At 42.6% G+C, this 18,265-nt stretch overlaps 1 protein-coding gene across 4 annotated transcripts in view; it reads left to right on the forward strand.

The window, feature by feature from the left end:
• Positions 1-11,663: 11,663 nt before the first annotated feature.
• rock2a (rho-associated, coiled-coil containing protein kinase 2a) overlaps positions 11,664-18,265 on the forward strand; it is a 49,061-nt gene continuing 42,459 nt past the window's right edge. For all 4 annotated transcript variants that reach the window (XR_016116105.1, XM_089005254.1, XM_089005255.1 and 1 more), the window contains exon 1: positions 11,664-12,507. Coding sequence is in view for 3 of the 4 variants with exons in the window: in XM_089005254.1 (XP_088861380.1) it covers positions 12,409-12,507 (99 nt within the window). In the remaining variant the exon portion in view is untranslated. The remainder of the gene's footprint in view (positions 12,508-18,265) is intronic.

The raw sequence follows: 18,265 nt of genomic DNA on the forward strand, positions 1-18,265 counted from the left end.
GCGACGTCAGCCCTGCCTGCACCCTCGCAGGTGCTGGTCGTTTAATCACTGACACTTAAAAGGACACCCGGCACGACCATCCACTGTCGGTTCATTGTTTGCTGCTTGTTTGCTGCATGCATTGTGTATGGGTTTGTTTAACCTTGGCGGACTTTTACTTTTGGTCTTCTTTTGAAACTTTGTATTTTTTCTGTTCAGATGATTTTGATGTTTTACATTTTGTTCCTGCCTTATTTTAATACAATTTGTCAAACAACCTAGGAGTTGTTTGGAGTCCAAGATGGCGCCCGAGTAGGCAGCCGTCAGCAAGTGCTCTGATGAGCCTTGCTTTTTTTTTTGTTGTTTTTGTGTTTTCTTTTGTCACTGTGTGTTGTTGTGCGTCGTGTGGAACGGATACGGATTGTTTTTCAGCATTTTTGACCACAACATTCATCAAGGAGGAGACTGTGCTGAGCGGTTGCGCCTTTTCGGCAGCATGGATATGCCAGTACTGTTTTTGAATGGGAGGAATGTCGGTGCCATTCGACTGCCATCGCTGGACACCAAAGGAGCCATTGTGCTTTTTTGCGCCTGTAATGGGCAGCATCTTCACAGCCCCGCTTTGTTCAGTGGAAGGTCAGTGCTGTTGGACAGTCTGCAGCTGGATGGATACATGGCTTGAGAAGCCCGCGATAAGAAGGAAGGAGTGTCAGCGCAGAGCGCCGATGCGTATATGCAACTGTCGCGGGATGGAATTGAAGCTGATTTATGGGGGACAGGAGATGTGAGACGATCTCTTTTCGTCAATGGACGCTACAGCTGCGTGTTTGCTTTAAACATTTAGCTTGTAGTCGACGTGCACATTCCACCATGATGTCCCTGATCCACTGGTGAAGAGACGCTTTGATCCTCTCCTCTTTCATCTGGAACTGCTTTATGTAACAAAGAGGGTACAGAAAGTGCTTAAGAATGAATGTCTCTCTGTGTCTTTGTGTTGTCATGTTATTTGTTATTTAGTTTTTTTTTGTTCTTTTGACTTCAAGACGGCGCCGCGAGAGTGGCTGCCTTTCCAGCAGCTACTATGTTTTGCTTTTCTACTTTCATTTCTTTCATGACTTTGCTGCTGTGAAATGTAAATTTCTCCACTGCGAGACTAATAAAGGCAAATCCAATCCAACCTCCTGCTCACTCCTGCCTGCTTTTTGGGATCCGCACCCGCCATCACCACCTCGCAAACCGTGACTTCTAACAAGAACAATGTGGATATAGTTTATAAGTTTAGTTTATAAGTCTGTTAAGTTTGTATTGTCCATGTTTCATGGTATGTGTCCTATTGTATGATTGGTATTTTTGTTAAATTGTCTGTAAAGCTTTTTGTGGTGAAAGCGCGCCACAGAAAAAAGTACTGTATATTTAACTACAGCTCGGTATATCCTGATTTTCACTTTAATTTGTAATAATCTATCACAATTGAGCAAGAGACAAGACAATGCATATTGGTTTATATAGTCTTTAACAACAGCTGAAGCTGTAACAGAGCACTTATCAAGGAGAGGTATCATATACAGGAAATAAAGCAGTCACAAAGATAGTACAACACCAGGGATGACAAATATGGCTTTGCTACACTTTGTGTGTAGGTGGGTGTGTGTATGCGATAGATAGATAGATAGATAGATAAAGACTGGAGCGCTTTGTCAAGCGGGCCAGTTCTGTCGTGGGCTGCTCGCTGGACTCTCTTGAGGAGGTGGGCAACAGACGGACGCTAGCTAAACTAAAAGCTATGACGGACAGCCCCTCCCACCCCCTCCTGCCCATCCTGACAGCTCTGGGTAGCTCCTTTAGCCAGAGACTATTACACCCGCGCTGCAAGAAGGAGAGGTACCGCCGCTCGTTCCTACCGACTGCTGTCAGGCTTCACAATTCCCAATGATCACATGTGAAAAAAAAAAAAAAAAAAAAAAAAAAAAACTGGACACTTGTAAATATGGGTTGTTGCAATATATCTAAATGCATCTCTTGATTCTGCACTATGTACAGTCTTGTTTACAGAACGGTTTTTGCACATCTACATTTGCACAGTATACAGTTGACATTTTTATTTTGTTATGCTTAGAATATCTTGTTTACTATCCTTTCACTCCCACCCCAACCCCATCCCTCTTCAATTGCTGCTGTGGACTGCAAATTTCCCCATTGCGGGACGAATAAAGGTATTCTGATTCTGATTCTGATTCTGATAGATAGATAGATAGATAGATAGATAGATAGATAGATAGATAGATAGATAGATAGATAGATAGATAGATAGATAGATAGATAGATAGATAGATAGATAGATAGATAGATAGATAGATAGATAGATAGATAGATAGATAGATAGATAGTTTGCGTTCATAATTTAAGGCATTGAGACATCAGACCTCAGATAGAAGGGCGTATTAGTTAAAGTAGCGTCCATACGTGTGTCGTAAGCAAAGACATGGTGGTGTCTGTACTACAGGCCAGGTTTTTGAACATCTTTATGTTAACAAAATACACCAAAAAAATCAAATCTGTTAAGAAACTTAGATTGTATCCTCATTTTGTGTAATGCTGTAATACTGAGCTGATCTAGCAACCCAGCCACTACGCGACATCACGTGATTTGACAGCGATAAAAGCCAGTGTGTGTATGTGTTTGACTTCTCGTACGACGATGAGCGCAGCGGCTGCTCTATGTGCTCCGGCAAATAAATATCCTACGTGTATGATCTAAACAAGAGGACCATCTCGACTCTTTATTCTCCCAAATGCATCGCAAAAACACTGAAGATCTCAACAGGTTATGGGCCCAGGAGACGTTTGGGAGATAAAGTGAAGCCAGAAGTGTATCCAGACTTGAAAGAGCGGTGAGCAAACGAGGCTATTGCTAACCGGCTAAACAGCGGTCAAGATGGATCAAGGAAGGGCAAGCAGGCACCTTCGACTGGCATTCGACGGAGATGAAGATAAGTATGAGATATGGGAAACAAAAATGCTCGGACAACAAGTTCCGAAATGGCTATGGATGCAGAGAAAAATGCAGATGCGTATGCCGGAATTGATAAATATGCTTAATGACAAGAGCCTCTCATTAATAATGAGAGATGCACCCGATGATGGAAGAAAGTCTTTGAAGATATTGAGAGAATATTATGCCGGGAAAGGAAAACCACGGATAATAAATCTGTACACCACGCTCACGTCGCTTCAAAAGAGGAACGATGAAAGTGTTACAGACTATATCATCAAAGCCGAAACCGCCATCACAGCACTCCGAAATGAGGGTGAAACTATGGGAGATGGACTACTTGTTGCCATGGTATTAAAAGGACTACCAGCAAGTTTCAAGCCATTTGCAATCCATGTAGCGCATTCAAATGATGAAATCAAGTTTGCAGATTTCAAGACTAAGCTACGGAGTTTTGAAGCCACTGAGAAATTGAACACTGAGTCAGGGGACAGTGTGATGAAGACACAGGGTCGGAGTGGACCAGCACAGTGATGACACAAGCATAGTGTATTTCAAGTGTGGGATCAAAGGCCACAAAGCAAAAGAATGTCGACAGAAGACATGGTGCAGTCATTGCAAAAGCAAGACACACAAAGACGCAACGTGCAGGCGTAAGGACAAAGACAGACGAGATGACGCCAGTAAAGCATCAGAAGATGGCGACACCGACATCGTGTTCAAGATGAGGGACAGCGAGACCAGATCCAGGGAGCAGTTGGGTCGCGGCATCCGAGAGAGAGGATTGATGGTGGACACAGGAGCCACTTCGCATATCATCACTGACGTTACCATGTTCAAGGATTTCGACAGCACGTTCAGACCGGAAAGACACCGCATGGAGCTGGCGGACGGCACACAATGCAGCGGAGTCGCACATACAAGGGGAGATGCTGAGATCACTTTGATTGACATCAAAGGACAAAGACAACGCTGAGAGACACTTTATACATTCCTTCATGCACCCAGGACATTTTGTCTGTAAAGAAGGCGACCACCAACGGGGCAACAGTAATATTTAAAGAAGGAAAAAATGCACTGATTACAAAAGGTGGGACAAAATATGAGATACATGTGTATGGAAAGTTGTACTATTTACATATTGAGAAAGAGACGCAAACAAATGAAACAGATGAAAACACATATTATGGCATGAGACAGCCTAAGACTAGTGAGGTCTTTCAGAAGCCTAATAAGAGAGCCCAAGAGTCATGTATAAAAGACAGGGGTGCACGCGAAAGTGCAGTCACAGAGATTAGGCCAAATGAACATAACCTCACACAACAAAGTGACACAAATGATGAACCTGAAAATAGAAGGTATCCTACTAAGGAAAGAAAGAAACCTAGTCACTTGGATGATTTTGTGATTGAGTATAGCGATAATGATAGGGCACACACCACAGTACACTACTATTACAGAGCGGTGTGTGGTGTTCCGCAAACATATGCAGAGGCTATGAGATCAACTTATTCACAAGAATGGGCAAAAGCCATGGATGAGGAAATTCAGTCATTAAATGACAACAACACATTTACTGTGACAACCCTACCTGCGGGCAAGAAAGCAGTGGGGGGGGGGGGGGTAAATGGGTATATGCTATCAAACGTGATGCAGATGTCAGAGACAAATATAAAGCACGATTAGTAGCAAAGGGCAAGAGCTAGGTGAAGACTATGGAGAGATGTTTTCACCAACAGCCAATCAAACAGGTATAAAAGTAGGGCTTCAAAAAGCAGCTCTGGAAAACGAAGAAAAGGATGATGGTCTAGTTTACAAACTAGAAAAACTTTACGATCTCAAACAATCTGGCCGAAACGGGAAAAAGGTCTTCCATGATGATTTAACAAATAATGAATACAAGCAAACCAGGTGATTATTGTATTTATGCCAAAGAGTCAAGAAGTGACAAGGTGATTAAAATCATATGGGAAGGTGATTTCATTATTGATGACTACCAATACGCAAAAACAATTGTATTTGAGAGTTTACACCCATTGTTTTTGGAAGCTGAAATGTGTAAGACAGAGGTCACATTGTTCTATTTATCTTGGTTTACATTACAGCAAACTGAGTATAAAAGGGGGTGTTAAGAAACTTAGATTGTATCCTCATTTTGTGTAATTGTGACAGGTTTTAAATTATCTTATTTCATAATTTGGTTACATTCGCGTAGTTCTATTGGTTTACAAATGATATACATATCGAAAAATTTTATTTAAACATGGAAAGCCTGCTTCGGTTAGTGTTTCGTGTCGGACCGATTTAGATCGTTGGACAGGAAATTGTTGTGCGCATACGTTTGCATTACATCTGGGCATTCGAAGTAAACCACTGTTGAGTCAAGATGTATCGCACTGCTTGTCTTGTGGTTTTTTTCTGGATCCCACAACACCGTATCTCCCTTACTATAGTGGAGAGCGCAAGATTTTGGAGGCACCGCTGGGATATTTGCGTTTGAGCGTTGTCTACTCGCCGTGGGTAGAAGCTCGCGCCGAATATCACCAATCAACCCAGTCGGAGTGGCGTCGCCGTTTACTGGTTTGTTTCTACATGTGCTTTGGTTGCATCTCTGTGCGTACATCCACCACTAGAGGGCACTGGAAGACTATGAAGTGAATCCGGCCAGTTGAACTGCGTCTACCCACTCGAAAATGGAGTTAGAGGAATTACAGTTGGACATCAAAGGCAAGTTATTTGGACTGAACTTTCAACAGTTGTCAGAGTTATGTGCTGAAATCCAAATATCTGGACTGGAAAGAGAGCAACTTACAGGAAAGACTCGAGGCCAACTAATTAATATTGTGTCAACCTACATTGAAAGAGCTGAATTAGAGCTAGAAGATGGAGGAATGTCAGATTTGCTACGTGTAAAGGACTTGATTGAAAGTGTAAAAGATTTTGAACTAGGAATAGCCAAACCAAGTGAAAAAGAGGGGGATGCAGTGCGAAAGAGAAGCATACTGCCCCCTCGCGCAAAGATTTCAAAATATCTGGACAAATAGGTGAACTCGGACAAAAAGATAAACTCACATTTCCTAATTTGGTCAGACAGATAGAAAGTGGGCTCAGTAGCGGCTACCAGGGGGATGAGATCATCGATGCAGTGGTTCGTGCCATAACACCAGGAGAAGCTACCTCGAAGGGAAAGAAAACCTCACCCTACCTTCTTTACAAAGGATTCTCCGATCTCACTATCAGGAGAGAGGAGCCACTGAATTGTACAAGCAGCTCTCATCGGAAGTGCAGACTAATAAAGAGTCCCCGCAGAACTTTCTACTGCGTGCAATGGATCTTCGTCAAAGGATTCTTTTTGCATCTCAAGAGGCCGAATCAGGGGTGAAGTATGATCCTACATTGATCCAGAGTTTATTCCTGCACACAGTTCTGACGGGGTTACAGAGTGACAATGTAAAGAGTGACATGCAACCTTTCCTCCTGCTAACCACCACATCAGATGAAGTACTGTTAGAAAAATTAAACATGGCATCTGCAAATGAAAAGGAGCGACAGGAAAAAAAGAAAAATGCTGCTGCACGGGTGACAACGGTGAACACTGTCCAGTTAGATGACACACCAGCCCCGATTGGGAAGAAGAAGCAGAATACGGTTAAAGCAGAATACGGTTACTGTGCCGAATGAACTCCTTTCAGAGATCAAAGAGATGAGGTCAGAGATGATGCTTTTAAAGGAGCTGCGGGCAGAAGTGTCCCAGATCAAAGAGACTATTCAGAGACCAACAGCCACTTCTCAGCCCACCAGCGGAGGACCTAAACGCCTGCCTGACCACTACCCTGAACAGGTCATCTTCACTCCACCTTCACCATATCAGGTAGACCCACCAGCCAGGCACTGCTACACCGAGCACTCCCCATCAGCTCTTCAGCAGTACCACCCAGCACCAGGTCCCAGGCCGATGAGGGGGGCAGCACAGTTCCAGCAGCGGTTCGCTCCTCAGCAGTACTACATGCCCCGTCGCCCTCAGCCCAGGTGTTATTCTTGTATTCAGACAGGTGAAGAATATTGTCAGCACTGTTTTAAATGTGGAAGTAGTGAACATTTCAGAGCAGGCTGCAAAACACAAAACTCAGCCAGGAACCACGCTTTAAACTAGAAAGGGTTACCCCAGTGGGACATGGTGTGACCACAGAGACAGATAGGTCCCAGTGTTACAGTGGTGCTATGAAAATGGAATGTAAGCCCCACACATGTGGCCCCGTTCAGAAGAGACATAAGCAGTCATTTGTCGAGCGTACAGATAAGAAACAGTGTGGCAAATTACCTTCGGTCAGGGAGTTAGTGGGAAAGAAATGTCTTATTCGGTGCTTTTTGGGTAACAAAAGGGTTGAAGCACTCTGGGACTCGGGGTCCCAGGTGTGTGCTGTAGATGAGTTATGGAAACAAACAAACTTACCTGACATGTCATTGAAAAATGTGAATGAGCTTATTGACCCTGGTAACACTCTCAATATTGTGGCAGCTAATGGAACGGATATGCCTTATGTAGGATGGCTTGAGATACCATTTAAACTTGGTGCTAATGATCCAGGGCGACTTGTACCAGTTTTAGTACTAAAAGGTGACCAGCAACAGTGTCCTATCATAGGGTTTGAGCGTCTTGTGTTAGATGGCCCTCTAATGAGTCACAAACAGGGGATACAGAAAAGCTCTTGAAATCGGTTAGACTAGCTTTTCCCCACCTTAAGCGCAATAAAGCTGCCACTTTCATAAAAGCAGTTCGTGTGGGACAAGCGCATGAGTACTGTGTAAAAACAACAAATGAGAGATTCACTATAGCTAGGCATAGCTCACTTCTTATTCCATGCAAAGTACAGGCTAAGCCCTTTAAGGAAGATGTTACATTGGTTTTTGAGCCAAGTGAAAACCCACAGTGGCCAGATGGCCTCGAGCTTTGTGACTCGTTGGTCTCAGTAAAGGCAGGGTCTATCCCTAGGATAGTTGTTAGTGTCCAGAACCCTACTAACCATGATATTAGATTTCCAGTAAAGACTATTATTGGTACAGTGCAGTCAGTAGGGTCTGTCTACCCAGCTAACATATTTAAAAGGAACCTTCCTTCAGCGCTTGTCAATGAGGTCCATGTCCAGAATACCACCATCGCTCTCAGTGAGCAGTGGGACCCCCCAATTGACCTTTCTCATTTGGACGAAGATAAAAGAAAGACCGTTCAGCAGATGTTGAGAGAGGAATAAAAGGGGGGACACACAGTCACAGGTGGATCATTTTCCGGACCCATGTTGCCCTCCTGAGGTTGGTCAACTTCCGCAGCTCCCGGCTCTGTCCCCGGCAGTTCATTCCCCAGTTGATTGTCATCATGGTGGGTTGTCTCCACAAAGCTCACGTCCCGCGGTTCTGGTGCGGACGTATTAGCGTAGGAGCGTTTTGACTGTCACCATCCGACACAGAGCAGTAACGCTAGCGGAGGAAATGAAAATTGAACATTTCCGAGGAGGTCCGTCTTGGTGCTGGCGTTTTATGAAACTGTGCCATTTTTCCATCCGGACCAGAACTACGGTTGCGCAGCAACAGCCGGCGGATTATTCAGAAAGGTTGGCGAACTTCCGGTCCTACTGCGAGAAGCACATCGCCGACAAGCGCATCCAGCCGAGCCACAAAGCCGAAAAGGGCTGGATGGACGAGGATATGATGAAGGAGTGGCTGAGGCAGGTGTATGTAAGGAGACCGGGAGGTTTTTTCCACACATCACCGTCACTTCTGATTTGTGAGTCTATGCGAGCGCATCTCACAGACAATGTGAAGCAGAAAGTGAAGTGGATGAACGCTACGCTTGCTGTGATTCCGGGTGGGTTGACCAAGGAACTCCAACCGCTGGACATCGGTGTGAACTGGCCGTTCAAAGTGAGGCTAGAGCGGCGTGGGAACGATGGATGACCGAAGGAGACCACAGCTTCACGAAGAGTGGTAGGCAGCGCCGGGCGAGTTACGCCACAGTTTGCAAATGGATTGTGGATGCTTAGGCTAATGTGTCTGCTGGCACGGTGGTTCGAGCTTTCGGAAAAGCCGGCATTATTTCCGCGGAGCCGCACGGCACAGACAGTAACTGACAGTGAGGAAAGCGAACCTGCCATGTTGGATTTAGCGCAACTGTTCGATTCCGTTACCGGTAATGTGCTTGTTTTTACCATGCCGACGCCTATTGAGCGATGATTACAAAATGTTCTTACTTTGTCATTAATAAATAAAGCACTACCAAACTCAGTTTTGCTCCCGATCTGTTTTTTAAATACGCCTGTATGTTGTGTCAGGCGGACGCCCGTATGGCAGTAGAGGATATGTACCGGTATATAAAACTTGCGTCCTTTCATCCGGTGCGCCCAATGTGTGTGTTAAATACAGAAATGGCACACATAAATGAGACAGCGCCTTTTCACACGGTGCGCTCTTTGGTCGTGAAAATACGGTATATCGAAAATGTTTATTTAAACATGGAACGCCTGCTTCGGTTAGTATTTCGTGTCGGACCGCTTTAGATCGTTGGAAAGGAAATTGTTGTGCATTACAACGTTTGCATTACATCTTGGCATTCGAAGTAAACCACTGTTGAGTCAAGGCGTATCACACTGCTTGTCTTGTGGTTTCTTTCTGGATCCCACAACACCGTATCTCCCTCACTATAGTGGAGAGCGCAACATAATGCTGTAATACTGAGCTGATCTGGCAACCCAGCCACTATGCAACATCACGTGATTTGACAGCGATAAAAACCAGTGTGTGTATGTGTTTGACTTCTCGTACGACGATGAGCGCAGCGGCTGCCCGAAGTGCTCCGGCAAATAAATATCCTACTTGTATGATCTAAACAAGAGGACCATCTCAACTCTTTATTCGCCCAAATGCATCGCGAAAACGCTGAAGATCTCAACAAAATCATTACATTATTGATAAACAAAACATTAAGATTGAAGAGCAGTGAATTGCTTGTGAAGTACATCTTTAATTGTCTCTGAGGAAAAAGTGTTGGCGCCTCCATTTAAGTCAATCAGCCCTATACTTTATATTATAAAAAAAAACATTTGTTTCCAAAATACATATTCATGGTTCAATGTTCTAAATCAGGGGTGCTCATTACGTCGATCGCGATCTACCGGTCGATCGCGGAGGTAGTACTGGTCGATCGCAGCGTGACAGTAAAAAAAACATTTGTCAGCCTATCAAACGTCCCGTCACTTGATTGACATAAAGGGCAACCATTCAGATGACAACTGAATTTTTACCTTTAGGTCGCCGTGCATGCGTTAACAACGGCGCTAAACGCAGCAAAATTTACAAGCTCGTCAGCGAATTACCTCAGATTTTAAGCCCTTGCTAAAACATATGGTGATCAAAATGAGTGAGAAAGCGGGACCACTAAGGGGGCAAAACATTACTTTCATACGGAATGGGAAAATGTGGAGCGGCACTTTCGGACTGTTCATGGAAAATACGACATTGACTTCCCGCCGAAAAGCCAGCTGAGAAAGAGAACGGTGGACAAACTAAAATCCCAGTTGTCCGGACAGCAAGGTGATATTTCTTTTTTTTTTCACTAACACCCAACAATCAAAGTCACACCATCGTTAAAAACAATAAGTCCTTCCAAGATGGAGAGATGGTAAAAGAAGCATTCGTTGAAGCAGCTGACTCTTTTTTCAGAGACTTTAAAAATAAGGCAGAGATATTATCTTCAATCAAAGCTCTGCAGCTGTCAAGACATACAGTTACACGGCGCTGTGAAGCCATGGCTGAGAATTTAACCCAGCAAATATGGAAAGACATCGGAGATTGTGAGTGTTCTCACTGCTGAAGTCCAGGGCTCATGGACAGTTCTGTAACTTACTCACACAGGAAAAGTACCCCAACATAAGGAAATGTGCTACCTCCTTGACTGCATTATTCGGCTCCAATTATTTATGTGGGTCGGCCTTTTCCTACATGAAGATCATTAAGTCCAAATTCCGTTCCACCATGAATGATGAACATTTGTAAATGTGCTTGATGCTGGCTGTCAGCAGCTACTGTCCGGACTATGCATCCCTGGCTGATTCAATTCAGTGCAAGTCATCAAAGTAAACTCGGGTAATTACCAAAAAATGTTAATAGTTATTTATTATGTTATGTATATGTAGTTATTATGTGTGGTGTGCAATATTGGCTTATTCAGTTATGCAAGGTACATCAACATACATTGTACACACAAAGAATCCTTAAAACATTTGAAAATAATTATGTTTTGCATTTTTGTCGTGGGTAGATCATTTTGACCTGGTAGTTTTTATAAGTAGTTCGTATGCTGAAAAAGTGTGAGCACCCCTGTTCTAAATCAGTCTACGAAGTTTGCTGCCAAAGCTTTTCGGATGAGAAGCGAAACGTCCGACACCTTCAAAGAAGTGCAGATGACAGCTGAAGAAACCCTTTCATCAACAAAGCCAGATATGATGCTCGCTTTTCTGTATGCTTTCTATCTTTCGCTGCTGCAATACACCTCATTCAAATGAGCAGCTCACCGATCCGATCGGAGTTCGGAGTGACACCTGTGTTCAAAATTCAGTCGGTGGAGATAAATTGAGCGGCAGGTCTGGAACGGTGCATCATGGGAAATATAGTTCTCTCTTTCAATGGGAGGAGGCAAATCTCAGACTACGTCCCTGTTTGCTTGTGCTTTGCGGTGGAGATTAGGTGAATCGTGAGGATTGGTTGAATGCTTGAGTTTTCTACCAAGCGAAGAAGGATTTTTTTTCCTCGACCAAAGTCAAAAGTCCGAACGAGACGACGGCTGGACAACATTCGAAAATGCGAGAGAGAATCCAGGAAGAGAGCGCGAGCTCATTAACAACTGAGCGCGGGATTCTCCTTATGCCTTACTAACACTTGTGGCACCACGGAGGAGAAACTTTGACACCGACTGGCGACTAGATTTCCCCCTGAATGAGTCGAAGTGAAACGGTGTATATTTGGCGGAGAGAATCCGAAGCTTTTGCAGACGTTCGAAAAAGGGGGGGCGAGGGGCGCAAAGAAAACGCCCTGCTGCCACTGCCTGTTGCCGTTATCTTCAAATTCAAACTTTATCGTCGACTTTGACCATGCATCTCCCACTTAACGGGAGATGAGATGGGATGTGGAACGTTGTCTTTGATTTTTGAAAGGCTAACGTCTCTGTCTTTGTTAAGGACCGCTCTCTGGGCGAGTTTTTGGAAGTCTCGTTGCTTTCGGAATATTTTCCTCTCGTTGTTGCACTCCATTCCCGTTAGCGACGATCTGGGTGGGTTGGGAGCTCCGAAGCTGCCACGCTAGGCCGAACAACGGCGGTTCACATGTAAAGCCAAAGAGTCGGGAATCATCTATTTTTTTGCTTTTGTTTGACGTGAGACGCCGCAGACATGTCTCAGGGCGCCGAGAGGAGGATGGAAAGCCGGTTGAAGAAGTTGGAGGACATGATGAGAAACCCCAGGTCTGCGTTGAACCTGGAAAGTTTGCTGGTAAGTCAAGTGGACTTCATCTCGTTTATTGTTGAATCATGTCGCGGTGGTTGCGTTCTGAAACGCGATAGTCGATTAACGTCGTGCAATTGGCATGTCATGTGGCTTTTGCATGGTACTGTATTAAATCTACGAAGTGCATAATTATCCACCTTGTCCCATTTGAGTTGTTAGCCTTTGCTATTGGGGAAACTCCTGAAACTACTCCTCTCCGTTCATTTTGTCTCGGTAAAACTACATTTTCCAGTCTGTCTTGTAATCAGATACAGTTTCTTGCCATTACAAAGGTATTTCATGGAAACTGCACTGGAAGTCAGTTTTCTTGCCTACCGCAGGATGGGTCTGACTTAAATCTCTCCACAGAACGTGCATTCTGTGGTGTCAACAGATTAGGATTAATTGTCGAGAATGTGCCATTTGCGGTTTTTATGGAGACGATTGGATAATGGTCACTGCTGTGGTCGTTGTGCTTCGAAAAGATGAGAGAAGCATGACGTAGTACATCCAGCAGGTCGGATTTAAAAACATGAAAAGTAAATGGTGGGTGGGCATTTCTTGACATAATTCAAGTCCTCAATTTCATTTTACTTTAATCATATACATAGCATATGAAATTAAAGAGTCACATTTGTGACATTAATGGTTGGAGTCTGATTAAATCGTATCCTCCCAGGCATTCTTGAATGACTTTCGCCTGACAGGGCAGGCACAAATCGGTTTCAAATAAGATGGCAAGAGTCTCTTGTATTAAATTGGGGAATACCTTCAATCAAGGGGCCCTGTGTCGAAAACTAAAGTCAAGCAAACTTAATCATGTTTGTTTAGTTAAGTGTTACATTGATATATAATGGGACAGGTACATGTACTCAGTTGGGTCCTGTACATCATATTATATCATAGTACTTGCTTTTTCTCAGTGAACTTTGTTGAAAGGGAGAAATTATCCATGACACTGCATAGGTAAATGCATCATCTTGTTAAAAAATAATCAATTGAAATTAGAATGTCATCACAGTTAGATAACAGAGACAACACACGGAGTAATAAGTGAACATTTTTGGACTGACGTTGAAATTTTGAAGCAGCACACGACTCCAACCTCATTTTCTTGTGTGTGAGTACTAAATGAATTGAATGAAGTACACTGCAAATATTTATGTCAGCTGTGATAAACTTTGAAAATATTACCATACACTGTATGCCGTCATATTGGCCTTTTTTACACTGGTTCAAAAAATTGGGTCGTGGGACGTTTTCAGTGCTGTCACACTACTGTTCATTTTGATCTCGTTTCCTGACCAATTGGGCTGTTAACATGCCTCATCACATTGTCGAAGTGTTGCAACAAGAGACAACACTCCTAACCATATAACTAATTCACTTCGAGAAAGAGGGCAATAACGTACATTTATTACAGGAGTCAGTGGCTAACGCAAGCCACATCATGTACTGTTCTAGGTTGTGCAACTGGTTCATTACAGTGCCATAATGTATGAAAACCGTGATACAATGCCATTTCTTTGTATGTGTAGACATGTGCTAATCATAATCTGAAAATATTAGAACGAAATTTAAATGTATTTTTAAATATAATTCACGTTTTAAAGTTGCCTCATGGAGAGAGTAAAAAAATGCCTAACTTAAGAGAAAAAATATCACTGATTATCACCCACAATTATGTGCATCTATATCTACAAATATAGTCTGAAAATATTAGAAGGGAACTCGATATGTGCATCATACTGTGTAGGCTATGTTGGATTTTTGAGATTGAATTGGCTTCAACCTTTTTGCAGGGATCGGATGCAATGGATACAGTAAAGTCTCGTTATATCGATACTACCGCTTATTACGATACTATTTCTATGAACGCAAGGAGAAAATTACATGCGCGCAGGGTCGGATATATCGATAGTCCCGGTTAAATCGATATTTTTTCGGACTCCTGAGAATATCGATATAACGAGACTTTACTGTATTTGCATTTTGCGCTTCCTAGTAGAGTGTAAGAAGATTAATTTTGGGGTCACGTGCAGTATTCCTTTAAATACCAAATTACTATAATTTGGTGTTTTGATTTCCCCGTTTTAATTTTTTGGGCATTTTGCATTTCACTGCATCCCAAATTTGACGTTATACATCATCGCTGCGATCCGCACTTGTACGATTACTATGGGTTTTACAAAAACCTATTTGAATTGGAAAATTAGTTTTGATTTACAGGATGTTCGCAAATTGAATTGTTCCACTTTAAAATATACTGTACTTGATTCGTATTGCAACCCTTGTGTCACAATATGTATCAAATTCTCTTTTTTTTGGAGAGCTGCGCACTCCTACCCGGTACAGTTCTGCTCACTGATCTGAAACGCACATACACAAACACATCTGTGGACGAATAGTTTTTGCTCACTGATCTGAAGGGTCCTGACATATGCGGACGTCTGCCGACGTATGTTGAGGTCTCGCATGACTTCATGTATGGCTGCAGTTCAACCACATAAATGTTGTACCGCTTTTGAGTCACCCCATCTTCCCCACCCCCCAATATTTGGGTGAATGCGTTACTTTAGGCATTGAGTTTCCACTGTACATTAATTGTGGATCAGTGGGGCTTCCTGAAAAGATTAATGTTGTATAAATTCAGGACTTGCAAACTAACTTAATGTAAGCCATAAAGAGTACTGGTAGTTTAACTACAGTTGCATCTGTTCTTGGCCTGTGATTTGAATTGCTGGGCCCTTCCATTTTCTCTGCTGCAAGACAAACACATGCTCGTTTTTATCTCAAAAATCACCTCTTCACTAATGAACAGGCGTGGGGCCCCTTTTGCTGTTGATACCTCTGTAACCCCCCCCACCACACACACACGCACACCCACACATCACAGGACACCCCTGCATAATTATTTCATTGACAATGTTCATCAGAATATTTCCGACGATTGCGTCAGTGGTGTTTACTTCCTGCATGTGAGCTAGTGTGATGGAAGTGCTGAGTGTTGGAGACACTGCCTTCGTAGTTAGCAGAAAGCGAGTGTTGGAGCAGGGAGATCAGAGACAGTTAAACTTTATTGGCAGATTATTTTGTCCAACACACACACACACACACACACACACACACACACACACACACACACACACACACACACACACATTGTGTGTGTGTGTGTGTGTTTGTGTTCTGTGTGTGTGTGTGTGTGTGTGTGTGTGTGTGTGTGTGTGTGTGTGTGTGTGTGCGCGCGCGTGTGTGTGTTTGTGTGTACATGCAATGTGGATGGTTGGAAGGTCAGTGTAGTCATAAATATTACAAGTAAATATTTTATTTTTACAATCATGGCCATTAATCCTATCGGGGTTCCCAAACTGCAGTCCTTGGAGACTGCATTCCTGCTTGTTTTCCATCTCTCCAACACACCTGATTCAAATGATCAAGGCCGTTATCAGGCCTTTGCCCAGCTTGCTGATGAGCAGTTTGAGACACTTAATATTAATCATTTAATACGATAAAGATATATCCACAAATTCGGAAATTGGGTTCAGCATAAATAAAACCAGAAATACAAAGACTCCGGAATCATGTTCCACCTATAGTGTATTGAATAGACTACAACGACAGTATATTTAATATTCAAACCAATAAACTCTGTTTTTTTTTGCCAATAATCATTAATTGGAGCACATTTCAATGGGGCTGTGACAGGGTCATGTTTATCACTGTGTTAGATCACATTGTCTTAACAACATTGAATAAGTGGCTGGGAACTGAGGACACTCAGTCCTGAAGCTTTGTAGGTAGAATTTTTGTCTATTCTTGTTTGGTGTACAGCTTTAGCTGTTCAACAGTTTGAAGGCTCTGGAATCCCTAAATTCTTTGCAATTCTACATTGAATGTCCTTACACTGTTTGACTAATTTCTTCACAAAATATTAAAACAACAATATATTAAAATTCACCTTTTTGCTGGTGACTGACTGAACAATTCGGGAAAGCTCTTTTTATACTGAATCATGGCAACTACCTGTTCCCAGGTTCAGGTACATCCCACAGGTTCACCTGTAGGATGTTACAAATGGGTGTTTTATATACATGTATAGTGTTCCTCAACTTTTATATTCTTGTTTTGCCACATTACCAGCTTTTTCAGAACGTGTTACAGTCATTGAATTGTAAGTTCAGGATATGACCATAAAATGTCTTGTCTTTGAGGAGTATTCATTTAAAAATAAGTTGTGTTTGTGTTACAGAGAATCTTGACGTAATTGAAATTATTTTTGTATTTTATTCTCATCCAAACACCTGGTTATTTGAGAGAGTTTTCAGTCAGCTATCCAAGTACACCAATATTATTCAAATGCAGCAGCCCTAAAAATCACATAGACTGCCTTTCTCCGGTCCTGAAGGAAATGACCTCATTGGGTAAATAGTTGGCAACTCTACTGTATATGGCGCTCAAAGTCCCCAAAATGACTACACTTTCTGTTTTTATTTTTAGCTTTATCTCATATTCTGTCTCTCTTTTCAGCCTGCTTTTCAGCCGTGTTTGACACGCTGCAGATACGTTTAACTGTCATCAGGCTCAGGCTCAAGACTTGATTCAGCTATGACTTTTGTGTGAATATGTCATTTACAATAGCACATTTCTATTGAACCAGCGTATTGAAATCTTTATTTTTGACCAGTCTTTGTAATGATGCCCTAACAATCTTAGTGTCATAAAAGTAACATCATGCATTTGGTTATCATTGACTGTTTATTCGCCACATATCTTTTCTTGTCTCAAATAGCCTCTGCTATTTACAGTACATGTTCCACTCCACTTTTTCTTTTTCCCTATTTTGGCCACACAAATGTGCATGTCTTTTTCTCTTCCAGCATTTCCTGTTCACTTTTTGCCTGACTCCTATGCCACTTTCCATATTCAATGTGGAGCAATTTGATTGTTTGGATCCCCATGGAGGTGTGGATAGTCTCGCCTCAACCTGACACGAAAACCCAAGTGTCGGCTTTGTCTCTGGAGTGCAGTTGAGTTGAGCAACAACGGTACTGGTATCAGTGTGCTAGCTTGGAAGAAACACTTCCTTATAAGGCACTCGGGATGGTGGCCCAGGTCATTTTTTTCTCCTTTTTGCAAAACAAGCCAGTCTCTCTACTCAGCACCTCCTCTGGGGATACTGCTAGGACTCCTTTGTGGCCTTTTTTTGGTTTGTTGCTCCACTTCAGTGAAGAAGATCCCATGTCTGTCCGATCTCCAAGTCCTAAATGGCTTGAAAATGTCACACTTCACCTCAGTCATGTCACTTTCATGCCTTGGACACAACTGGAAATGTTGAGCTTGGTTTTCCGCTTGCATTTGACCCACTGATTACTGAGCGGGACAAAGAGTGGTACCACATCACACCACATGATAGTTATTTATTATCTTTGCTAAATGTACTGCACCTATAATAGTATTACATGATATTATTTGCAACAGGCATTATATTACACTATAAGTTTTTTGATTGAGTAGTTGTGTAGTGGTGTTGATGCAACGGCTGGTAAAATGGACTACAGTGATATCACGTATTCGCCAATTCATTTTTTTCCTTTGGAATTCATGCGTTTTTGTGTGAGAACAGCTTATTGACAATGACGGTTTTGTCATTGTAAAAAAAAATCCCACTAATATAAATGGCCCCGAATGATTCCGATTTTCCAAATTCACAGATGCAACATACATTAGGTGACATTTCCTAGTTGAACAAGTTGGTGAAACA

The sequence above is a fragment of the Hippocampus bargibanti genome, linkage group LG09 (genome assembly GCF_051943395.1).
Source record: "Hippocampus bargibanti isolate YZ-2025 linkage group LG09, ASM5194339v1, whole genome shotgun sequence".
In the NCBI taxonomy this organism is placed as follows: Eukaryota; Metazoa; Chordata; class Actinopteri; order Syngnathiformes; family Syngnathidae; genus Hippocampus; species Hippocampus bargibanti.